The sequence below is a fragment of the Vigna umbellata genome, chromosome 4 (assembly GCF_029865625.1).
Source record: "Vigna umbellata cultivar VRB3 chromosome 4, Vumbellata_1.0, whole genome shotgun sequence".
NCBI classification, from domain to species: Eukaryota; Viridiplantae; Streptophyta; class Magnoliopsida; order Fabales; family Fabaceae; genus Vigna; species Vigna umbellata.
In genome coordinates this window covers 29,835,340-29,861,794 of record NC_142168.1, presented here as the reverse complement: position 1 = coordinate 29,861,794, position 26,455 = coordinate 29,835,340, and the positions used below count along the sequence as shown (strand labels likewise).

The 26,455-nt window shown below is 31.5% G+C and overlaps 1 protein-coding gene and 1 long non-coding RNA gene across 8 annotated transcripts in view; both read right to left on the bottom strand.

The window, feature by feature from the left end:
• LOC124827690 (ketose-bisphosphate aldolase class-II family protein) overlaps positions 1–14,232 on the bottom strand; it is a 28,410-nt gene extending 14,178 nt beyond the window's left edge. The window contains exons 1-19 of one of the 3 annotated variants that reach the window (XM_088112463.1): positions 14,100–14,232; positions 10,663–10,738; positions 8,945–9,025; positions 8,789–8,869; positions 8,618–8,694; positions 8,441–8,495; positions 8,278–8,326; positions 7,917–8,054; positions 7,772–7,850; positions 6,675–6,753; positions 6,544–6,590; positions 6,183–6,377; positions 5,512–5,587; positions 3,831–3,911; positions 3,676–3,756; positions 1,783–1,859; positions 1,647–1,701; positions 1,494–1,542; positions 1,177–1,314 (exon numbers count right to left, since the gene is read on the bottom strand). In XM_088112463.1, coding sequence (XP_087968589.1) covers positions 1,177–1,314; positions 1,494–1,542; positions 1,647–1,701; positions 1,783–1,859; positions 3,676–3,756; positions 3,831–3,911; positions 5,512–5,587; positions 6,183–6,377; positions 6,544–6,590; positions 6,675–6,753; positions 7,772–7,850; positions 7,917–8,054; positions 8,278–8,326; positions 8,441–8,495; positions 8,618–8,694; positions 8,789–8,869; positions 8,945–9,025; positions 10,663–10,738; positions 14,100–14,201 — 1,616 coding nt within the window. In that variant the 5' untranslated portion in view covers positions 14,202–14,232. Of the gene's footprint in view, positions 1–1,176; positions 1,315–1,493; positions 1,543–1,646; positions 1,702–1,782; positions 1,860–3,675; positions 3,757–3,830; positions 3,912–5,511; positions 5,588–6,182; positions 6,378–6,543; positions 6,591–6,663; positions 6,754–7,771; positions 7,851–7,916; positions 8,055–8,277; positions 8,327–8,440; positions 8,496–8,617; positions 8,695–8,788; positions 8,870–8,944; positions 9,026–10,662; positions 10,739–14,099 lie in introns of those variants that run through there. The other 2 variants (XM_088112464.1, XM_047300803.2) reach the window with 2 other exon arrangements.
• Positions 14,233–17,425: 3,193 nt separating this feature from the next.
• Positions 17,426–26,450, bottom strand: LOC148199805 (uncharacterized). 5 transcript variants are annotated; one of them, XR_015785874.1, is made up of 5 exons: positions 25,998–26,416; positions 19,104–19,505; positions 18,351–19,008; positions 18,146–18,249; positions 17,426–18,068 (listed from the first exon to the last, which is right to left on the bottom strand). It is a non-coding gene; the product is annotated as an uncharacterized LOC148199805 (long non-coding RNA). The 5 variants fall into 5 exon arrangements; XR_015785876.1 differs by having other exon boundaries at positions 17,426–17,886; XR_015785875.1 differs by having other exon boundaries at positions 17,426–18,249; positions 18,351–18,677; positions 18,927–19,008; positions 25,998–26,412.
• Positions 26,451–26,455: the final 5 nt, after the last annotated feature.

Below are 26,455 nucleotides of genomic sequence, written 5' to 3'. Positions count from 1 at the left end.
CTCACCATGAATTAAAAGGGTGCGAGTTGTTTCAATAAGATATCTACTCTTGCGCTCAACCACCCAATTTTGTTGAGGTGTATAAGCACATGTAGTATGATGGAGAATTTTATGAGAATCCATAAATTATTTAAAAGAATTTGAAAGATATTCACGACCATTATCACTTCGCAAAGTTTGAATAGAAACACCAAACTGAGTTTTAATTTCATTATAAAAGGTTTGAAAGATATAAAATAAACCAAAACAATTTTCTATTAAAAATAACCAAGTACATCTTGAAAAATCATCAATAAAAGTAACAAAATATTGAAAACCTAAAATTAAACTTAACATGACTAGGACTCCAAATCTCAGAGTGAATTAAGGCAAAAAGGGACAAAGCACGTTGTGAGACACTACTAGAAAAGGAACTATGACTATGCTTCCCTAATTAACACGACTCACACACCAAACTAGACAACATGAACAAGCTAGGAACAAGTTGTTGCAATTTGACCAGACTAGGATGACCTAGCTGAGCATGAAAGAGAGATGAAGACTCCATAACTGTGTGAGCATGTTTAGAAGCATAGAGATGATAAAAACATGAGACTCACATCCGGTGCCAATCACCTGTCTCAAGAGTGGTTGCGATCATCACATTGAGATGCCAAAATAGAGGAATCATCAACAAAATCAATTTTATCATTGATAGGTTTACTTGGCACATGTAAAAGGGTGGAAAAAGTATAAGAAAAATTGGGTATAATAGGGGAACCCTAAATCTGATCATGGACATGAGAATATTTATCAGCATGTCCGTGTAAAGCATATACCATGAACTTTGACCATTGCTCTATTCCTTGTGCGGGAGTAGAGACAAGAGGTAATAACTCGTTAAATTCATGAAAAAGAGTATGAATCTTACTCAAATAATCAGCCATAGAGTCTTGATTTCGAGGAGCAACAATACACATAGGATAATATATTTATAATAAAGAATGAAACAAATACATATGGCAACCAAACATAAATATGGTAAATAGAAGATATTGTTGCAAACAATATCAACAAATCTACCAATATCAGACAATATCAAATGTCTATGTTTTCCTAATTAACAATAGAGGCTATGTTTCCCTAGTTAACATAAAACGCAATATATCCAACGATTGCATCATAGAAGACACATACCAGGAAGTTCCCCCACTAATTGTAATGAAATTGAACAACGGTCTTGTATTCAAACCCAACCGAGCTGCAAATGCTATTGCCTCAGCAGCTGCGGCAATGTGAACTCCAGCAAGCAATTGGTTAATCATCTTTATACCACTACAGAACAAATTTAACTGATTTTATTGTACATTATTTTGAATTGATGATACTACATTTAGTGGATTTCAGTGTCAGAATTAACATTGCATTACCTGTTTCATGCAAAAAAGAAACAAGTATTAGTATTAATCAAAGGAAAAAAATGAATTAATAGTGATTGGTAAATTAATAAATACCTTCCAGAACCACAACCACCTTTGATGATATAAAGCTTCTCACTCAAGGCTGATTTCAAAGAAACATAAATTAACTAGAAAATTATTTCTGAAATAACTTTAAATCCAGAATTAGAATTAGCAATTTTCACTTCTATTATCAGTTCGTTTTACCTGCTAAGACCTGACCAGCACTCTTAAGGGCATCATCACTTCCTGAAGCCATTATCTGAGGATTATTCATTACATCAGTGTCTTGGTACATAAAATCTAAAACGAAGTTCCGATAAAAGACGAATGTATTTCACACCGTAAGTGTTCCCAATGAGGCCCTCTGAACACCTCCAGAAACCGGGGCATCCACCAACTTCAAATTCTTACTTTCATCTGCATTATTATCATGTCGATGGTTACTAATAGAGTAATTGAACAAAACCTCTGTTTTTGTAAAACTGAATGACATTTGCCACATTAGAAAAATTGTTTCTGTTACATTTGCCACATATCAACCTTACTATCCACTACAATATCAGCCGTCATCATATCCTCCTACCCAAAATCCTTACCAGTACATTATGCAGACTCCTCCTCTTCCTACCATTCCCTCACCACAATCCACTTTAGCTAACATTACTCCTCAGCAACAATCTCAGAGTTGGTATGTTGATTTTGGTGCTTCACATCATGTGACAGCAAACCCTCCTGATATAAAGTATTATTGGATAATTGTCAAGGTCTTCCTATTAAATCTACTGGTTCTATTTTATTTTCTTCCTACAATTCCAGTCATGTCTTCATCTTAACTCAGGATGAACAGACAGAGTATTGTTGCATGGTGAACTCAGCCCTGATGAACTCTATACTTACCCTTATATGCTTTCACAAGCTACTCCAAACAGCACCTCCCTTCCCATTATCTTTCCTACTTCTTATAGTAGCTCTTTAGTCTGTAAAGACTTCCAGTATTACTTCCTTGTCTCTATTCGAGTTTCAAACAAAAATGACATTGACTTTTGTGCTACCTGTTGTATGGGAAAATTAGGCTATCTTCTCACCTCTCTACAATTTATTATACTGTTGAACTTATTTTTTCTGATCAGTGGGGTCCAGCACCCATACAATCTTCTAAGGATTATACTTATCATATGTCCTTATCGATGCTTTTAGTCATTTTATCTTAAACTATTTTCTTAAAACCAAATCTGAGACCCTCACTATTTTAAAACAGTTTAAGGCCATAGTTCAGTTTAATACCAAAATAGAAGTCTTGCAGTCTGATTGTGTTTCGTCCTTTCACACAATATCTAAATACCTTGGGTGTGCAACTTAGATTTATATGCCCGCATACTCACAAGGTATATTGTGGAAATGGGATTGGCTCTATTATCTCAATCATCTCTTCCTATGCATTTTTCAGATCATGAACTTCAAACAGTTGTGTATCTTATCAACAGAATTCCATCAAGTTATCATAATTTTCCTACAGCTCACCAAGTTCAATACAAAAAGGTTCCTGATTTTGATTTTCTAAAGGTATTTTTGGTTGTGCCTGCTACCCCATTTTTGGAAATGTAGTGAACACGACGTGTCAGTCCACAGCTCAACCTTTAGTCTCCCACTGAGTTGCTACATAAATAACTCTGAGATATCTTCAAGGGACAGTTACTATGCAACAATACTCTGTCTGTTCATCCTGTGTTTTGACTACTGACAAATCTTCTGACACTTACTAAATAAGGTTGAAATGATGACATCAATAAGGTTGAAGTGAATTTTATCCTTTGAAGATTTTTAAAACAGAATTTCATCATGTCTCTTGCTTGTCTAGAAACTTTTATCCAATTAATAACCTATGCGAGATTTCCTTAGATTGATTATTTTTGAAATTTTTAACTCGGCTATCCAACTTGGTGATCTAATTTTCCTGATATTTGTATGGCACCTGATTCATTTTCTTAAAAATTATCCCATATTATAAAATGTACAAAACTTATGTATTACGATAGGCGTTGTTCTCCAACTATGTTTGGAATTTCATCTTGAAAATTTACATTTTATTAAATGCACTATGAACTCCACATTTAATTGGAGAACAGCTCCTACACTACATACAATATATCAGCTTTGTCCTTATGAAAGTAAAAAATTCACTAGTCCAAAGTTCAGTGTGCATTTGCATAGAAAAGGAAATGAAGTAACATACTTTGCAATCTATGCTCCAACTGACTCACGTATGCAGGGGAAACCGTGGAAGAAAGAATGATAGATGCTCCAGGTGTAAGAGCTACATATTACAGAAAATATATCAGTACAGTTAAAAAGACATCTTAATAGGGGTGTTAAAGATATTATATGCACCTGAAACTGCACCATTTTCTCCAAATAAAACATTTTCGGCTTGCGATTCATTTGTGACCATAATTATGAGAACTTCAACATCTGTGAGCAAAAATAAGTGAATGACTTCCTGGTTTAGGAATAGCAAGTTATCCTATATAACGAAAACATAGCATATGAAGAAAAAATAAATAAATGGGTTGAATATATCCTTCTGCTTATAAGTAGAACTGACTACGCCAGAACATATCATTCGGTGTTGTAAGAGCTGACATCAATGCTTAGTTCTAATATCTAAACTACTAAAGTTGCATTTATTGTTAAATATATTAGATTATTAGATATTTTATCTTGATATCTTGTCTTTATCTTTTACTTTTATCTTTTATCTTTAGTTACTTTGTTATTATTTTTTATATTTTAGGCTTAACCCATATTTTCTTTATTATAAATACAATATCCTGTGTGTTATCTATACAAGAGAGATTAATCCCAAACCTATTTTTCACTATGTTCAACATGGTATATTGAGGTGGCACAATCCAATGATGATATTATTATATCTCAAAGGAAATATGTATTGGATCCTAATACTAAACTTCTACCAAATCAAGGGGTACCTATGTTAGACCCCAAACAATATAGAAGACTAGTTGGAAAATTGAATTATTTTACATTTACTCATCCTGCCATTTCTTTTGCAGTTAGTGTGGTAAACCAATTTCTTAATTCCTTATGTGAAGATCATTGAAATGCAGTCATTCGTATAATAAGTACATTAAAGGAGTTATTGGAAAATGGTTGTTAGGGTTAGGGTTTTGTTGAAGGATAAAAATGAGTAAGTTAACTAGTATATAAGTGGATGGCTACAGAGGGATATAAATGGTTATGACTAAACATGAGTTTGAATTAGCACATCAAATGTAGGGAGATTATTAGGATTTCATGTGTGTCCAATGTCCCACATAGGAAATAATGATAAGATCACTTATACATAAGTACAAAAGATCCGTAAACACATTGATGGGTATATTGTTAGTATTCAATACGAGTTTGGAACCACATTGGGTAAAAATGAATAATATGAAAAGTATGTAAGGAGAAGGGTTTAAGGTTAGGGGGGCTTCATGGTAAAACTGATTAAGATGGCAAATATAAGTAGAAAGACTCAGCATCCTAGCACATCTGGTAAAATATTGACTAAGATGAATAATATGTAAGCTGAAAGCCCCATAGACCTTTTTAGGAATTTGAACTCCCACAACGAGTAAGAAGATTAGTACATAAGTAAAAAGGACTAAAAAATCAATTGAGGAGGAGATTGTTAGGATTTACTAAGTCTAAGTCTGAAGCCCCACATCTGGTAAAATATTGAGTAAGATGAATAATATGTAAGTTGAAAGGCCCATAGACCTTTTTAGGGGGAGATTAGTATGATAAAATGTGAGTATGAAGTACAAGATTAGTTAAAAATCAGTAAAATAACTAGTATATAAATAGAAGGACCTCATAAACTTAATAAGGGGATTGTAGGGAACCTCATAAACTTAATAGGGGTTAGGATTAGGGTTAGGGGTAGGGGTAGGGTTCACAGAATAAAAAGGCAATATTTTATTCATCTTATTATTATTCACTACACTACCACTGTTTCGGCTTTTTATGTATCATTTTATTTATGGGTACGTAGTATATAGCAATTTACCTTTGCTCACTTCAGCTGGAGAATTTCCAATCAGGCCACCAGCATTTGTGAATCGTTTTAGGGTTGGTTTATACACCTAGAAAATGAAAATTTGAAAAGATGCTTATAGTGATCATATAACTTTTTCTTCCATGATATTAAAGTAATAGTTTGATCTTTGCATGAATATACAAACACCCACATTCTACGTCATAAACAGATATACAACACATTCTACGTCATAAACAGATATACAACACATTCTACATGTAAATAATACAGAAGTGAAAAAAAAAAAACCCAATCATGCAATGTAATCCATCATTCTAATTTTTAATCGAATAAGTCAAGCCACTTTAGTCAAACAAGCAGCGTTTGTTTTTTTTTTAAATTATTAAAACAAAACGGTACTCGTTATTTTCCATAACAAAATTTATACAAATAAAAGTCAACTTCAAACATTCAAAAAAGGTTTTCAAGTGCTTTTAGATATTATAGTTGGACCTGACTCTTGATTTTCTAGTTTCTGATACAAAAATCTACTTCCAGGCACCAATGCTATTGATAATGCAAAACCAACATTTGTATTAACTTTCGTCAACCAACTCACTATTAAGATACTAACGTCAAGTCTCCTAGCAAATTTGTTAGTTAAATGCAATACAACTTAAGATTTAAGAGTGAGAAATTACGTCATAACCAACAACGCAGAATTCTGAACTCAGTAAATGAGTTGCCATGCCAAATCCCATAGCTCCAAGGCCGATAAAACCAATCCTTCTCACACTCTTAGAATCAGTAGTAAATTTAGATGCCAGTTGCTCTGGGTTATACGCATCAGCATTTGCAGCATCTAAAATTTTAACCCCGTAAACCTTTTCCCAAACCTGTCATTAAGATGAAGAAAAAATGCTTAACCTTAGAAGTGCCCCTATAATGGTATCAGATACATAATGTATCCGTCCATCATAGATGTTAAGAGAGCACACTACGGATTCTAAATAAAAAATCAACTTCTGATTGAAACTTCTCAAACAGATGTTCATCAATAACCTTGGTCAATACTGTAACATCTTCTCCACTATCAACAAGTGAAGCCCCTGAAAAAATAATTTTCCAAACTATGTAAGCTGGAAATAAGTTTTTAATTTTTATGAGGGATGTTTAGTTTACCAGTTTTGTACCGTGAATAAGTTGTAGATGAGTAGCAGCCAAAATTGGAAGCGGAAAAGTAAGTGACTTGGACATATTCAAAATGGTTTCCTTGAACATTTAAGCAAATTTTAATATCATTATAGTGTTTGCAAAAGAATAACAACAACGAAAGCAAAAAAAAAAATGAATAACATAACAGTGCTTTTACACACGCACAAAGTTGCTGCAAGACAAGAAAAATGACAATTTTGAAAACAAGAGTCATGTAATATAAGGTGACTCAACAAAAGAAAAGTGACTTCATTTATGGATATGAAATAGAAATTCAAAGCATTAACTCCTAAAAAAGCAAGGGATAAGGCAATTAAGTGGGCCCATAAAGTCCTTTATATCTCTAGGACATCATTTCATAGAAGAGCTTGTTTGTGTTGGAGGACATAACAATGACAAACTCAAACCTTGAGCTGAAACTATAATTTAATTATAGGTGCTTAAAATCAAACTCCTTAAATTTTGGTTTTCAAGGCTCTAATATCATGTCAACCGATCACTTCAAAAGCTTAAGCTACAGGTTGGGGAGGTTCAGGAATGTCTTACGTCTCTGACAGCAATTAATCACCTTTTATATCACAAGATTATATATAATGTGTAGTAAATTTGTAGAAGCTGTACGGTGTTTAAAGTTTATGTGTTTAATACATGTAAACTGTAACCTATATGTTGTTTCTTTTTACAGATTTTCAAATTTGTCCTTAAATATCAAATGTGCTTCTTAATATTTAAAAAGTTAGAAGTTGAATTTAAAGGATAGACATCGGAACAAACAAAGACAAGAATCAACATGAAATCCACTGAATTGAAAGGATAAACGAAGAAACAATCTGTATGGATAGTTTCCATTTGAAATTTTTCTACTGATGAGGCAAATAGAAACAATTTTACCAGAAGAAACCATTTGAATGGATTGTTTCCATTTGGAAAATTCTTATTTGTGAGGTTTCTACTATAAAAGTATTATTAATCAAACCATGGTAGACTACTTCTGATTTTGATGTAATCATATAATCATCAAATATGACAAAAAAACAATTAAATATATAATTGTTCAGATCTTCATTAATCTTACCAACTCCTTAATAAAAGTGTTCAGAATTTGAAGATTAACCTCTCCCTTCAACAAAAGGGGTAAATAATTCTTGAACGCCCTACAAAATCAATGAAATTATTTCCACCTTCCAATAGAGGAGGAGGGGCATCAGTTAAACACATACCATGAATTTCCTGCAGCATTGGAAATTATATCATAGATTATCCAAGGATGAATTCCAATTTTGGCACCAAGAGAGAGAGCCTCCACTGCATTGATGAAATGAATGCCTTCCAGCATCACATTGACCATTTTAACCTTGCTGCAAAGGAAAAGGATGAAAAATTTAATAAATCTAACACATACAAAGAACACAGCAACCTATAATAGTAAATCTTGGTTTGGATGGATACAACATGTTAGGATTATAATCTAAGTTAATTATTTTCACTTCATGGGAGAGGGAGAAAAACAAGGAATGGTCCAGTTAAAGAATTTTACGTAATGGCAAGATTAGATTTTAAAAGAGCAAGAACGAAGTAAACCTGCCACCACCAATTTCACCCTCAAAAGTGAAGAGCTTTTCACACATTGCTGTCAACAAAAGGCAACAATAAATTAACCTTCAAATATAACTAAAACAAATGGCCCTTTTCTTAATGCATATCAAGTTCAAAAACTGTTTAAAACAACAGCTCTAAAATTTACCAGTAAGAATATGATGTGCACGTGCAATTGCATCTAGTCTTCCAGATGATGCAATCTAAATATTCAAGAAAAAATAGTCAAGATACATGCCAGGTATCTAATTAGAGAAGGGAATTTATTTTTATTCTACAACCCAGCAATAAATTATTAATACAAAATAGTCAGACAATATCTTACGATGACTTTTCCATTCAAAGCATCAGATCTCCCATAAGAGACATATGCATCAACAACATAAGCAATCTCATGAATTTCTACACGATATACAAATAAATATGGTTAAGTTTGGACTCCTTTAACAAAGAATCAACAATCTTATAATGCCAAAACTATCATGGCATGTATTACCTGCTAGATCCTTCTCCAGTTTATGGAGAAATGATGGTAATAAGGTGGAACGGAGAATAAGAACAGTATCTGGTTTTAGACCTGCATAACCCAAAATACATGAAACAAAATCCTAGTACGTAAAACCTGTTTAATGCCAAAAAGCTGCATGGAGACCTTTCAAAGCACCCTCATCTCCAAAAATGAGATCATTAGTTTGATCTATGTGAGATATTAGGATAACTAGAGCTGTTACATCTGCAAGTGGGACAGAAATATATGTATTAGGGAGACCATGGAATAGTGTAATTTACATAAACTGTACAATCATGTTCTAGATAACACCGAGGGACAGTTAGACTGACAACGTCATTCCACTGATCATACTTTGAGAGAAAATCATGACCATACCAATAACACTAATAATAATTCATTAATAATCATCTTTCTTTATATGATGACTAGTTCTTTACTGAAAAGTCATGTAAAATAAATAAATGTTGAACTCGAAGTAACATGAATATGGCATAGCAGATTTTGTGTCCAATTCACGTTCACTAGAAGGAAGTTTAAAAACCAAATATCCTTTTTTAATACAATAATGCAATAAATGCAGTATCTAAGAAAAAGTTGCAAAACGGGAAAAACAAGCAGAGAAAGGAAAACACGCAAAAAATAATGAGAATAATGCTCCCTAGAAAATGATTCTCTGGACATCTATTTTAATTGAAAATGTCCTCGACAATTACATACAACGTCCTCTAATGCAAATTATAACCGAATTCCGTGTCCAAACTCTTCCTTTAACAACCAAGATCATCCCATGTCACGTTGGAGGCTAGAATGTCAAAACCTCTATTATAACATTTTCACACGGACCACCTTGAGAATGGAAGAAAACGGAGAGATTCCACACCAACCAAACGAGCCATGTACAAATTTATATAAAAAATCATGAAAAGTATCTTCCATCTTAAACCTTGATCCTATGGCTTACAGGTCTTTTTTTCCTTATATGATGTTTCTTTTCTCTTTATTATCCCAGGTAGTACTTCCAAGTCACACTTACTTTATGAGAGTCATGCCTTCCATATAGATTTGGGAGAGATGGACGTGCATCACTGGAGGGACCCTTTTGACCAAGAAGTAATGTTCAGCCTTAACAATCCAACAGACAGGGTCTTCGCCGCGCTTTGACAAGAGTTGCAAGTTGTCTTCAACAGTCATGCGTGATGCTGAGTTAGAAAAACGGTGATCCAGTTGGGAGCTTCTAAAACCCATGAGCATCTCAGTAGAAAGGGAGGGGACACTCTGTTAGCTCTCAAATGCTAAGCAGGGAGTCCGACGAAGATGAATGCTTTTTGAATTTGATATCATGGATCAGAAGAGTCGATAGCAATGCAGAAAGCTAAGACTCTTAATTCTCGTGCGCATGCACTAATGTGATCATTTACTCTTAAGGAAAGCACAAAATGTTATCAGAGGAGAGGACAGCCAAAAGAGTAATCCTTTAGGTGGAAGAACGTCATGACTTAAGTAACATACAACTAATTTATCCTACTTAATATTGTCACCTCCTTGAAGAATATATTTACCACGTAACAAGACTTTTAGCTTCATTGTCTGTAATTGAGCAACTGGCTGCTAAACGTAGGGCGGAAAACTTTAGCTTGCAATTGATGACAGGTGCTGTCTCTCAAATGACATTTATGGATTTTAAGGTATTACGCCTAATGTTTGATTTTTAAAGATTTCCGAAGTACATTAATTATAAAATTAGAATTTAGAATGATATCGCATTTCATATAACTAATTTATGAACTTACTACAACAAACTTGAGCAAAGAAATATAATTTATGAAATAGTCAAAGTCAACCATATGGCTGAAATTTACCTCTCCCAGCTTCCGATGGGCTTGAACATCTCACTCCTCCAAGCTTCACGATTTCTTCAATGACAGGATTATTTATCTATGGAACAATATATTCCAATTGTATGAATTAAATGCAACCTCCCATAGTAGTGGTGTTTAACAAACTAAAAAGCAAACAATAGTTCCAAAAAAAAATTCAAATAATAGAAAATTCATTACACTAGTATAAAAAAAACTTTTTTTAAAGTTTTTACATCGAGTACTTACATTAAATGAGAGTCAAACATAGATACAAAAGACATAAATTTACATCAAACAAGATATTCGACGTAAATAGATATGAAATAATAATGAAAGATATCAAATTCACAATGCCTTGAGTCAAGAGAACTAGTTCGGTTAACCTGGCGGCAAACCAGTGGAAGTTAGAATTTGAATATTTTTAGTACAGATTATATTTTCATTCGTTCTCAAATTTATAGTGGTCTTCTTAGCAACAAAAAATTATAGTTCTCTATTTGTTTAAAGACTATATGCACTTATTGGTTATCATGAAGGAAAATATTTTCACAAGGATTGCCAATATATGTTCATAAAAATGTATTATGGATGCCGTTGATAACAGCTTTCATATGATTCGACAACTTAATGTCATTCTAAGATAGAATCTAAGGTAATTGTTTATTCTTTTGGACAAAAAGATTTTTAAGTACACCCAAACGGAAACATAACTTAAATTACTACCCTGCCACCTATGCAAAATAAGTTGTTGGGTGTTCAACTAAAAGTTCTAAATTAATTTTCCTTAACTGCCCCAGTATATCCTTTATATCCTGTAGACAACAACTAAACTTTAATTATATAATGATTTTATAAACATAAAAATATTATGGACATTAAACCAACCTTATTAAACTCGGACTAATCATTCAACCAAAACCATTTGGTTCAGAGTTTAACAAACGAATAGATATTAACAAAAGAATATTAATTAAAAAGACATTAAATAATCTTTTAAATGTATATGCAGGTTTAAATAGAATGAGTGCATATTAAATTTAAATTACGTACATATTGATATTTATTAAGAACAATAGTTTTATATAAAGTAAAAACACAATCAGTATTTCAAATTGTTTTCTATGTTTTTTAAGATAAAACGATAAATTTTTAATTTATTATTATTATGTGTTAAACCTATTTTTAGTAGTTTGGCTGGGTTCTTTTTTACTGATTTTGTATCATCCGAAGCAGACGTCTCACAGGTTCCTAGTTCGACAAGAAATAAGTTCTCAATCAGACAAAAGAACTGAATTCCAGTCCAACGAGACTGGGAAAGTTTTGAGAATGATCCCAAGAATTTAAAATCACAGCAATATTATATTTAAAGACCAATTGGTGCAATTAAAACTTGATAAAGACCAATAGACCGTGATTACAAATATAATATAAAAATTAAATTAAGTCAAAATCTTATTACAAGTCTTTCAACTTAAAAAAGGGAAAAAAAGAAAAGTTCAGCCTAAAGTTCTCAAGTCAAAAAATATTTCTTAAAAAAAAGCTGGATTAAATTTCCAATCTTCTGCATACAATTTTCAAATTAATTTTGAGATGTTAATAAATAAATAAAAATTCCCTCAAAATAACTTACTTTTTGTATGTTCATTTCTCCTTCTAAACAGCTCCTTTACATAATAATATTATTATTATTACAATAAAAGTTAGTCTTTATATATGGATTAAATTATATTTAATGATAACAGACAAAAAACAAATTACATGTTACATAAATTTAACTTCACCTAAATTAGCTTATAACTAAATTAAAATCTTCATAGACTTTTGAAAATTAAATTGATCATTTAAAAGAAATTGTTAAACAAACTTGAGCTCGTGATAAGGCTCAAAGAACAATGTTACCATTTCAAGGCCAGTGCAAGGAAGGGATAACCTCAATACCTCAGATGAGGATTTGTTTCACTAATGGACACCTTTGACATTTGGATAAGATTAAAAAATGCATATTTTCTAATGATGTATCATTTTCTTAAGAAGCTAACTTCAGAAAAATATTTCTTTTATTGATGAATATTAAAAATTGTGTTTGATAATACTGAAAAATTAACTATTAATTTATTTGACTCATTTACAAGTTAATTCGATTAAATACTTTTATAAATACTTTAAAGTACTTTATTTTTTAACTTGTGCTAATTCAATTATTTTATTTTATTTTTATTTCTTATATTTTAATGTATTTTTTACTATTTTTTAATTTGTTTTATTATTACCTATTTTACTTCAATAGAGACAATTATATTTTTTTTTGTATTATGTAGATTTTTTAAAAATTTTATACACTTCAAATTAAAAAATCACATCATCAAGTATATACAACTTTTAAAAGATAGATATAAAACTAAAAAATTTAATTATTTTAAAAAAATAAAAATATAATTCATAATAATATATTTTCTTCGTAAAAACACAAACTTCACTTATATAATAAATTTCTGTAATTATATTCTTTTAATTTATATTTCATTTATCAAGTAGTTTATCGATAAGTTTATTCTATAAGTGAAAAAATTTTTAAGTCAAAGGAAAATACTGAAAGAAACTAAATTTTGTGAATAAAATCTGAGATTTAAAGAAAATAAATAAATTGTGAATAAACAGCTGAGATTTAAAGAAAAAAATTAAAAAATTGAAATAATTTGTTTATAAAAAGAGAGAGAAAATTAAGAGAGAGAGAACCCAAAAAATCCTGCTAAACAAAATTTAAAATTACAAATTATACCGGTTTCATTTATTATTTAATATTTCAACTTTAATTCTATAATTGTAATAAATAGGAATCAATAAAATATTAAATTAAAAGAACTAAATAAAAATTGTTTAACCTACACTTTTTTTTTCTCAGCAACAAATTGAATATTTTTAATCATACACTGAATCCTGATATTTTGCATTACTTTTACCCTATGATCAATGCATTTTAAATCTTCTTTAAGTTATGATAATGGTTGTACAGGCGTTTCCCTTTCAGAAAGAATAACGACAACAACTAAAGCAGAGAGTAAAAAACAAAAGAAATTATGCGAGCTAGAGGATTAAAAGATTAATTGAACCTAAATAAATTATATATTATAAAAAAATATTGTTATATGAATTCACTTTTCCACGCATTCTTCTAGAAGTAAATCGAACCGTTGAATATAAATGACGGCCTATATTTTACTAGTAACCAGCATCCAAAACTGAACCGTTGGATTTTCATTGAACGGATCAATACTAAGTCACTACATGACGTGAGAAAACCAAAATGCGAGAGCACACAATCAGATTCCTAATTCCTAATTTGCCCCTACGGCAAAAAAGTGGAGTATGCTGTGATTCTAGCGTGATAGATCCTATTCGTATGACTGCTCATATGAGACTGTTCAAAGAAAGCTAACCTCAAAAGCTCGCACACCGTATCCACGGCGAATCGCAGAATGCGCCATCTCCAAGCTGAACTCATCAACGCCGACAAAACCGATCGCCTTCTGAGACGCCATTGTGAAGAACCTTCCGATTGATTTCAGTCTACTTCAGAGGAGATAGAGACGAGAATAAAATCAATAAATAGATAGGTAAAGTGAGAATCGAACTTAATTAAAACAGAAACGACGAAATGGGGAAATTGCAGAAGTTCGGACAAGGAAGGAGTAAGGAAATTACGCCTCTGTTCTGTGCCTTTTTGTTTTCTATTTGCTAAACAAAATTGGAGACTCGTGCAGAATGCGCGATCCCGAGGACTATAAAGATTCCCTTAGGATGGATCCATTTATTAAAGAAATGTCCTTACTGGATCAATTATTAAAAATGTACACCTAATTAATGATATTTGTAATTCACTCTATTAATTTCTCTGATTTTATCTCCATAAATTTCTTTATAGTTTAATGAGTGTAGTGCCAATTATTTCATTTTAACATGTAGTTTTAAATTCAATTTATTGTGGTAAAACTTAATTAATTATTACTTTCATTTCATTGTATAGTTTTATTTCAATTATATTGAATAAAAACATTTAATAGTGTTATATATTGATACATATGCTCGCTATAATTTATTGATAAAGCATTTAATAAAGAAGAAAAAATAGTGTACCTGCTTAGTATGAAATAGTGATATTGATATATTTGGAATTAATAATATGTTCAAAGAATTGGTGTTGTCAATTAATTCGGATAAATGAATATGATAGGATAATTAATTACTTTTAAAGAAAAAAAATAAAGTAACATAATTAATTACACTAAGTGACAATGCATACGTTGTTAGGTAGATTTCATCCCAACATTTTTATAAATTCCTTATATTCCAATCCTCCCATAAACATAGACGAAGTTTGAATGCAAATAACTTAGTATATCACTATAAAAGAAAACTAAAGTGGGAACAAAGAAGCAAGAAAAAACTCCACTCTCCTCCATAGGCACTTCTACTTTCAAACAAAGTAACAAATATAACAGCTACACTTTCCATAGTGCTAGTCGATATTTTGACACATATTCTCACGTCTTAATTTATTGACAAAGCATTGAATTGAATAAAAAATATTTAATATTCTAGAGACACGAATATAAAGCTGGTTGCACTTTTCATCTTTTAGGTATGGTCATGGTTACGATTTTAGTTTTCAAATTACGTTAACTGTATTTTCTTTTTTTATATTTTGAATGTTTGATTAATTTTTTATATTATCGAATTTTCAATTGACTCTTCGCAATATTAATATAGTAATCGGGTGATTCCAAGACAAGTGAAGATCACGTCAATAAAAATTAATTTATAGATAAATTAATTGCACAGTTTTAATATGGAAGACATTTGGGAATAAAAATACGTATTTCTGGAGTAAAATATCATAATTAATTACTCTATCTGGATGTTAAAAGTACTATTAAATCTAAAATAGATAAATATATAAGTAGAATTGGTTAGGGTATATTTGTCTTAAAAAATTAAAACTATTTAATACTTTCTAAAAATTTAAATAAAAAGGAGATAAATAATCTTGAAATGTTTAAAATTGTTTTTAACGTAAGGTCTACTAATTTTTTTAGTATATTGTATTTTTTTATATAAATATCCTAAAACACTCCATTAATCATAAAGCAGTATTAATAAAAATAATCAGTATATTAATTATCTTTAAAATATATAACATGTTCAACCTATTTCTTTTTAAGTTTTTAGATATTTATTATATTAAAAAAAAGTTTTTAATTATGAAATTTAAATAAATAATTTTTAAATTTAGTTTTTAATTTAAAATATTTAACTTTTAATATTTTTAGTATGTTTTTTATTATTATTAATAAATAAAACAAAAGTAAAAAGAAAAAAAACCATACGTTCGAAAACCGTTAAGTAAATTTCTTATTCAAATATCAGTTAAGTAAATTTCTTAACCAGCTTTGAAACGTCGGCAAGAGTACTTTTGATTTGATATTATGGAGGTGCAGATAACTTTTGGAGGTGCAAGGGGAACTTCTCGTTTAATGATTCTCCTACTTAATCTGCAAGTGTACGATGTATCTTTTTCACCGACTCATTTCCTAGTCATTCATAATTCCAATCCAAATATAAAAGTTGTTTATGTCCCACATCGGTTATTTCGAAGTCGTCATGTATGCTATTGGTGATTACCAATTTTATAATTTTGGATTAATAATATTTTTAAAATATATTTACATTCAATGTAAACAAAATATTAATTTATTTTCAATAACAAATTTAAAAAGTTTACTAGATATAATACTATAATTTTTAATTAATTTCAAATTATTAGTATCTGCAAGCTTGTTTTATTAATAAATGAGTAAAAAGTTTATGTTTACTTTATTTTAAAGAGTTTGTGGTCTGCAATGGAACTCTTTATGTCAAACAAATCTCATGGTTCTTGAGTATACATTTCATCACATTTATTGGTATAATAACTCATGTATTTATTTCTATGTAGTTTTTTTGTAAAAGGGGTTTTGTACAACAATAAAAATGGTTAACTTGAATATGAATGATCACATTACTTTGGTGCAGTAAGTGATTTATGTCTTTAAGTCTTATGTGGTTATATATTAACCTAGTTATGTACATATTAAAAAAACGCTTAAGTTCAATATCAAGGATCATATTACTTTGGTGTAGTAAGTGATTATACAATGAAGGGTATGTGGTATAGTATGAAAGTCGTTATGTACAACAAATGTAGTGGTTCTTATGGCTACATTTCATCAAATTTATTGATGCACTAACTACTCATGTACTCATTCTTATGTGGTTATTTCTGAAGCTGGTTCTGTACAACTAAAAACCTACATAAGTTCAATATGTGGTTTTGTATGCTTACAACTACAACAAGTTCATTGATTGAAGTTGGTGTAGTAAGTGATTATACAATGAAGGGTATGTGGTATAGTATGAAAGTCATTATGTACAACAAATGTAGTGGTTCTTATGGCTACATTTCATCAAATTTATTGATGCACTAACTACTCATGTACCCATTCTTATGTGGTTATTTCTGAAGCTGGTTCTGTACAACTAAAAAACTACATAAGTTTAATATGTGGTTTTGTATGCTTACAACTACAACAAGTTCATTGATTGAAGTTGTTCAACATACCCAAAATAAGAATTTGTTAAAAGAACTACCTGGAATGAAAAGCAATAATAATCTTGTACATATATGTAAAACAAAATACACATTGCTCATTTAAACATTTTCATTCACTGAAAACATAGTACAATAACTCATCTTCTACAATTTTTTATGTTGGTGCAAACATTCTCCCACCATCTTAATCAATCATATATCCTGGTGAACAAATTTTGCATTATAGTCATGCACGGACTATAAATTGTCATTGGTGCTGCTACTACATAATTAATCCATTATGTGGTCCTTGATTACACATAATAAACAAATTGAAAACCAATAACAAAGATTGTATCCTAATAAATCATATTTCACAGACTTCGTCTTGAATATGTACATCAATCAAGTCATGTTGACCTTTTATTACAAGTTCTTCCCCTTCTTCAGTGCATTGAACTTGTTCATGTTCTCCTACTTTATCACTTCATCATTGCCTATAGCATCTCATATTTCTTCATTATCGTATTTCGATGAAGATTTTGTTCGTGTAAGACTCACTCACAAACCATCTGTTGTCGAATAATTTATAATTATTCCTACAATAATATTACTCTTGTCAAATATTTCACTTACAAACCTATTATCATAAATCATATTAAAATAAACATATACATAAATACTAGAAACCGTTGTGTAATCGAGCATTTTATTCCCAACATATTTAGGTATTTGGTCCCATAACTCCATATATTTAATCACCAACAAACCACAATCATACCTACACATTAAACAAATAATAGAAACATCACATATATGACACAACCCAATAAATTGGTTATTGACAAGGTTACTAACATATTGGGTTGGACTGACAAATCTTCTCGAATCACCTTCAATTCCTGCTCCTTACAATTTGCCTATTTGTTAATCGTATTGAATAAGTCTTGCAAAGTAGGAACCTTACAAATTTATATTCAACAGATTAAATACTATTGTAAAGATTGTACTCTAAAATAATAGTTGCCTTAAAAGAACAAGAGTACAACACTAATTGTCTTACCATAGCCTTGTCAATAGCATTTCTGGACCGCCTTTTATGACCAAGAGAATCCAAAATGAACAATTCCCTTGATTGGTAGTTCACAGAATAGCACCACCAATGGTCATCACCAACAGTGGGCACAAAAAACTAAAGAACCACAATCACAAACATCAATACATTCAACAACACATGTTAGGATAAACCTATAATACATGTACTTACAAATTCAGATGTTAACAAATGATTCAATGAAAAATGCTGAGGTTAGAAGAAACTATGGTAATCTATTGGTTCCAATGGTTGTTGCTTTCTTTTGGGAATCTTCATTCTGTCAATAACCATTGTCTACAAAAATTGCATCCACAAAATTACTTCAAACATATGTATTTTATTACATTGGTATAAAAATTAATAATTAATGTATCACAAAAAATGGATTGAAACAACACCGACTAATAATTCTTAATTTGTGCAATTTATTATACATCATCATCCTTGTGGCAAACAACATAACATAAGCCAAAAGTTCATCAAACTTATTCATCCACATAAGTGGTTCTTATTATACAAGTTTTGGTTCATAACACAACTTACCATGTTATCTATCTTTCCACGAGGTCGTTAGCATTGCAAGTCTGCTCTGGTCAAGATGTTGTTTGACACTTCCACAAGCGCTCTATATACAAAACAAATTCATGATAATGTTCATTTCAAACACATTTATAAATCATATAATTTATATATATAACCATTGTTTTGTGTATAACTTACTGATCACCATCATTACAAAGCGCTGAAGTACAGGTGGTGTAAACACTTTGCACAATCAATGTTGTCACCTGTGGAAGATCCCTCCATACCCCCATCCACAAAATTCACAATAGCTAAATCTCTTATTTTGTCATATGTGCAAGGTCCCTCCATATCATCATTAAAAGATGGCATCTTAATGAAAACCTCTTCTTCAAGACGTCTTATTTTCATTTGTAACTCCTCAAGACATTGTGCATGGTTATAAACTCTAGTCCTCAACACCCTTTGCTCTTCCACAACTCTAGCAAACTCAAAATTGTCATCATTTGACTTAGGATTTGTCTCCCAACCAGAAGTTAGTGATTCTTTTATTTTGTCATTGTGTAATTGTTCTTCTTTCAAATTGCGATCCCACAATATCTTCAAAATCAAATACAATTTTACATTACTAACAAATCATATTAAGGAAATAACACGACAAATCTAACCAACTTATCAAAAGAAATGAAATTACCTCAGCTCGTTCAAAACTTGATTTTATTCTTTTCCTTTTATCTTTAATTACAACCCAATCAAGAAATCAAGGATAAATACACATTCCACTAATATGATACTAACTTATGTGTTCAACAACCCACAACTGTAAAGTTCCTCACAACAGTTAAAAATCTTTCAAAAAATATCAAAATTTATTTCGTAAGAATTAAATAAATAAATGTAAAAACACACCTGCAAAATTGCTGCACAACCATCTATGTGTAAACTTCGTGGTAAGTCTTGCGGTTGTATTTATTGGATGCCCGATTCAAACTACTAATTATCAAATTATGTACATCATCACCTCAGTTGTATATATTTAGTTCATTGATGTTGTACATAGTTTGATAGTTAGTAGTTTGAATTAGGCATCCGATAAATACAACCGCAAAACTTACCACAAAGTTATACACATAACTGGTTGTGCAGCAGTTTTGCATATATGTTTTTACATTTATTTATTTAAGGTTTAATAGCCTCTTTGGTCCCCACCTTTGTTGCCTAATCTCAATTCAGTTCCCGTTTTTAAAAGTGTTTGGAATATGTCCACAGTTTGTAAAATTTGCGTCTAATTTGTCCCTTCCGTTAAGTACCACCAAACAGAGTTAATTCATTAATGATGTGGGACCAGTTATGTGCAACATGTCACTATATTGATTTGTGAATGATGACGTGTAAGTGACTATTAGAGAATATGATTTTTTATTAAGTTAGGGTTTTATAATTTAGGGGAAATCCGAACCAATTATGGGGGGACTGATGTAACGAAACCTCTCAGTGTTGTCGAAGATTGTAACCGGCGGCAGCGCATCCTTATCCTCCCTCAGTTTCACCTTCTCGTTGAGCCACACCACGCCGCGCATCTCATGTGGGCGATACCAAAGCTTGATGTAGTTCTTTCTATGCTCCCAGAGCTTTGTCGACGTGGCGATTCCGAACACCACGTGGCAGAGGTCTGTCAGGTCGTCGGAGTTCGTTTCGCGGGACTCCCGTCAGGGAACGGAGGGTATGGCTGGGATGGTGACGGTAGCGGAGGCATTGCCGACGGGAACAATTTTGGAGAAGGTAGCGGTGGGGAATGAAACGTGGTCGCATGCGTGTGAGGTTGCGACGAGCTTGAGTGTGTAGACGATGTAAGTGACGAGGACAAAGAGGACAAGAATGACTAAAAGCTTTGGTGTGGTTTGATGGTGTCCAATTGGTGGCAGAGGTTCTCATTGGTTCCCAAACTACTTTCTCCGACTCTTTCTCACCCATTGCAGATGCTGGATTTCCCCTAAATTATAAAACTCTAACTTAATAAAATATAATATTCTCTAATAGTCACTTACACGTAATAATTCACAAATCAATATAGTGACACGTTGCACATAACTAGTGCCACATCATTAATCAATTAACTCCGTTTGGTGATACTTAATGGAAGGGACAAATTATACGCAAATTTTACCAACTGTGGACATATTTCAAACACTTTTAAAATTGGGGATTGAATTGAGATTAGGCAACAAAAGTAGGGACCAAAGAGGCTATTAAACCTTTATTTAATTTTTACGAAATAAATGTTGATATTTTTGGAAAGATTTTTAACTGTTGAGATGAATTTTATAGTTGTGGGTTGTTTAACACATTATTTTGTATCATATTGGTGGAATGTGTATTTATCCTCGATTTCTTGATTGGGTTGTAATTAAAGATAAAAGGAAAAGAATAAAATCAAGTTTTGAACGAGCTGAGGTAATTTCATTTCTTTTGATATGTTGGTTAGATTTGTCGTGTTATTTCCTTAATATGATTTGTTGGTAATTTAAAATTGTATTTGATTTTGAAGATATTGTGGGATTGCAATTTGATTGAAGAACAATTACACAATGACGAAATAAAGGAATCACTAACTTCTAGTTTGGAGACAAATCCTAAGTCAAATGATGACAATTTTGAGTTTGTTAGAGTTGTGGAAGAACAAAGGGTGTTGAAGACAAGAGTTGATAACCATGCACAACGACTTGAGGAGTTACAAATGAAAATAAGACGTCTTGAAAAAGAGGTTTTCAATGAGATGTCATTTTTTAATGATGGTATGGAGGGACCTTCCACAAATGACAAAATAAGAGATTTACCTATTGTGAATTTTGTGGATGGAGGTATGGAGGGACCTTCCACAGATGACAACATTGATTGTGTAAGTTTTTACACCACCTGTACTTAAGCGCTTTGTAATGATGGTGATCAGTAAGTAATACACAAAACAATGGTTATATATATAAATTATATGACTTATAAATGTGTTTGAAATGAACATTATCATGAATTTGTTTTGTATATAGAGCGCTTGTGGAGGTGTCAAACAACATCTTGACTAGAGCAGACTTGCAATGCTAACGACCTCGTGGAAAGATTGATAACATGGTAAGTTGTGTTATGAACCAAAACTTGTACAATAAGAACCATTTATGTGGGTGAATAAGTTTGATGAACTTTTGGTGTAGGTTATGTTGTTTGCCACTGGGATAATGATGCATAATCAATTGCACAAATCAGGAATTATCAGTTAGTGTTGTTTCAATCCATTTTTTGCGATACGTTAATTATTAATTTTTATACCATTGTAATAAAATACATATGTTTGAAGTAATTTTATGGATTCAATTTTTGTAGACACTGATTATTGAAAGAATGAAAATTCCCAAAAGAAAGTGACAACCATTGGAACCAACAGATTACCATAATTTATTCCAACCTCAATGTTTTTCATTGAATCATTTGTTAACATCTGAATTTGCAAGTACATGTATTATAGGTTTGTCATAACATGTGTTGTTCTATGTATTGATGTTTGTGGTTGTGGTTCTTTAGTTGATTGTGCCCACTGTTGGTGATGACCATTGGTGGTGTTATTTTGTGAATTGTCAATCAAGATAATTGTTCATTTTGGATTCTCTTGGTCATAAAAGGCGGTCCAAAAATGCTATTGACAAGGCTATGTTAAGACAATTAGTGTTGTACTCTTGTTCTTTTAAGGCAACTATTATTTTAGAGTACAAGCTTTACAATAGTATTTAATCTGTTGAATATAAATTTGTAAGGTTGCTACTTTGCAAGACTTATTCAATACGATTAACAAAGAGACAAATTGTAAGGAGCAGGAATTGAAGGTGATTCGAGAAGATTTGTCAGTGCAACCCAATACGTTAGTGACCTTGTCAATAACCAATTTATTGGGTTGTGTCATATATGTGATGTTTCTATTCTTTGTTTAATGTGTAGGTATGATTGTGGTCTGTTGGTGATTAAATATATGGAGTTATGTGACCAAATACCTAAATATGTTGGGAATAAAATGTCCGATTACACAACGGTTTCTAGTATTTATGTGTATGTTTATTTTAATATGATTTATGATAATAGGTTTTTTTAAGTGTAATATTTGACAAGAGTAATATTATTGTAGGAACAATTACAAGTTGTTCGACAACAGATGGTTTGTGAGTGGGTCTTACACGAACAAAAATCTTCATCGAAATACGGTAATGAAGAAATGTGGGATGCTATAGGCAATGATGAAGTGATAAAGTAGGAGAACATGAACAAGTTCAATGCACTGAAGAAGGGGAAGAACTTGTAATAGAAGGTCAACATGACTTGATTGATGTACATATTGAAGACGAAGTCCATGAAATATGATTTATTAGGATACAATCTTTGTTATTGGTTTTCAGGTTGTTTATTATGTGTAATCAAGGACCACATAATGGATTAATTATGTAGTAACAGCACCAACGACAATTTATAGTTCGTGCATGGCTATAATGCAAAATTTGTTCACTATGATATATGATTGATTAGGATGGTGGGACAATGTTTGCACCAACATGAAAAATTGTAGAAGATGACTTATTGTACTATGTTTTTAGTGAATGAAAATGTTTAAATGAGCAATGTGTATTTGTTTTACATATATGTACAAGATTATTATTACTTTTCATTCCACGTAGTTCTTTTAACAGATTCTTATTTTGGATATGTTGAACAACTTCAATCAATGAACTTGTTGTAGTTATAAGCATACAAAACCACATATTGAACTTAAGTAGTTTTTTAGTTGTACATAACCAGCTTCAGAAATAACCACATAAGAATGGGTACATGAGTAGTTAGTGCATCAATAAATTTGATGAAATGTAGCCATAAGAACCACTACATTTGTTATACGTAACGACTTTCATACTAGACCACATACCCTTCATTGTATAATCACTTACTACACCAAAGTAATATGATCCTTGATATTGAACTTAAGCATTTTTTAATCTGTACATAACTAGGTTAAGAAATAACCACATAAGACTTAAGACAGAAACCACTTACTGCACCAAAGTAATATGATCATTCATATTCAAGTTAACCATTTTTATTGTTGTATAGAACCCCTTTCACACAAAACCACATAGGAATGAGTACACAACCAGTTACTGCACCAATAAATGTGATGAAATGTATACTAAAGAACCATGAGATTTGTTTGACATAAGGAGTTTCATTGGAGACCACAAACTCTTCATTGGATAACGACTAACTTGACTAAGTATTATGATCCTTGATATTTAACTTAAGCATTGCTGAAGTTATACATAACGACCTTCAGAAATAACCGCATAAAAATTAGTGCATAACCAGTTACTGCACCAATAACTGTGGTGAAATATATCCTAAAAAACTACTACATTTGTTTCACTACGAGTTTCATAGCATACCACAAACCCTTGATTGGATAACCACTTACTGGATTAATTAATATGATCCTTCATATTCAACTTTAGCATTTTTGTAGATGTACATAACAAGATTAAGAAATAACCACATATGAATGAGCACATAACCAGTTACTGAACCATTAAATGTGATGAAATGTATCCTAAAGAACCAGTACATATGTTGTACATAACAACTTTCATACTAGACCACAAAGCCTTCATTGGATAACCACTTACTATACTAATTAATATGATCCTTCATACTCAACTTTACCATTTTTGTAGATGTACATAACCAGATTAAGAAATAACCACATAAGAATGAGCACATAACCAATTACTGTATCATTAAATGTGACGAAATGTATCCTAAAGAACCAGACATATGTTGTACATAACGACTTTCATACTAGACCACAAAGCCTTCATTGGATAATCACTTACTGGACTAAGTAATATGATCCTTCATATTGTACTTAAGCATTGTTGAAGTTGTACATAACCAGCTTCAGAAATAACCATATAACAATGAGTACATAACCAGTTACTACACCAATAAATGTGATGAAATCTATCCTCAAAAACTACTACATTTGTTTTACACAACGAGTTTGATAGCTTACCATAAACCCTTTATTAGATAACCACTTACTGCACTGATTAATATGATCCTTCATATTCAACTTAAGCAATTTTGTACATGTACATAACCAGCTTAAGAAATAACCACATATGTGAGAGCACATAACCAGTTACTGTACTAATAAATGTGATGAAATCTATCCTCAAGAACCACTACATTTGTTATATATAACGAATTTCATACTACACCACATACCCTTGATTGGATAACCACTTACTACACCAAAGTAATATGATCCTTTATATTCAACTGAAACATTTTTTTATTTGTACACAACGACCTTAACAAATAACCACATAACACTTAAGATATAACCAGTTACTGGACCAATACTTGTGAAATCAGTTTTTGACTCACTTGTGCCATCTTTGTTTGATTTTTGCAAGGTCTTCATAATTAATTGCTTTAATCATTCTACTTCGTTGTGTTATTGTTTAAGACTTATTCAATTACAAGATTGGATGACCAATTCTTTTGTTATTAATCATTTCGTCAGTTGTACAGAACTAGTTTAATATATAACCAAATATTCACAATACCTACATGAAGGTATACAACATTTATCCAGACAAGTCCTAACAATTAACGTCTCCCCAAGATCCCATAGCAACTGGGTTCCACCAAACCCAACCAGTACAGACCACAATATCTATCAATATTACCCAATAAAATTCCAAATTTAAGCTAATCGGTTTACTTAACAATATGTCATCTTCAGACATCAATCACCCAATACAAAGCATAAATTATCATATCATCAGCAGACCTCTATGAATTCAATCAATGCTTTAATCCCATTTATCAGCCAGATGAGAGAGACAACTCAATACAGTATAATATATTCATCGACTCATACATCAAAATATATTTAGAATATAGGACAATCAAATTTGTCAAACAGGGAACCTAACCAAACTAACATCCCAAATTACACATTCAACCAGGCTTTTCAAATTAGACAAAGATAGCTCCTCATACCTTATTCTCTCATTGCCTCTCACTCACCACCGATCTCGCTCGTTGCAGATTGAGCATTCTGTGTTCTCTCTAGCGCAACTCTCTATCTCTCACGACCTTACTCCTTTAGTCTAGGGTTTTCAAAAATGAAGCAAAAGAAAGACGAAAAATAGACAAATAATGAGAAAAGAAAAAAGGAAGAAAAAACATACAATTTTCTTTCGATCATGCCATCCTTCGATCACGTCTACCCTCCGATCATGTCCATCCTCCGATTAAGTGACATCATGAAGTTCTCCCGTTCTCTATCAATCCTAACCCTAACCCTAACCCTAACACGAAGAGTTACTCTTCCAAAATGAAATGGTCCAGACTTTACAAAAGTAAAATCATAGCAGCTGCCTTTGCTTTAGTGAAACTGCCTTTGCTTTAGTTGCTTTAGTTGCTTTAGTTGCTTTAGTGAAACGCACCGTTTCATG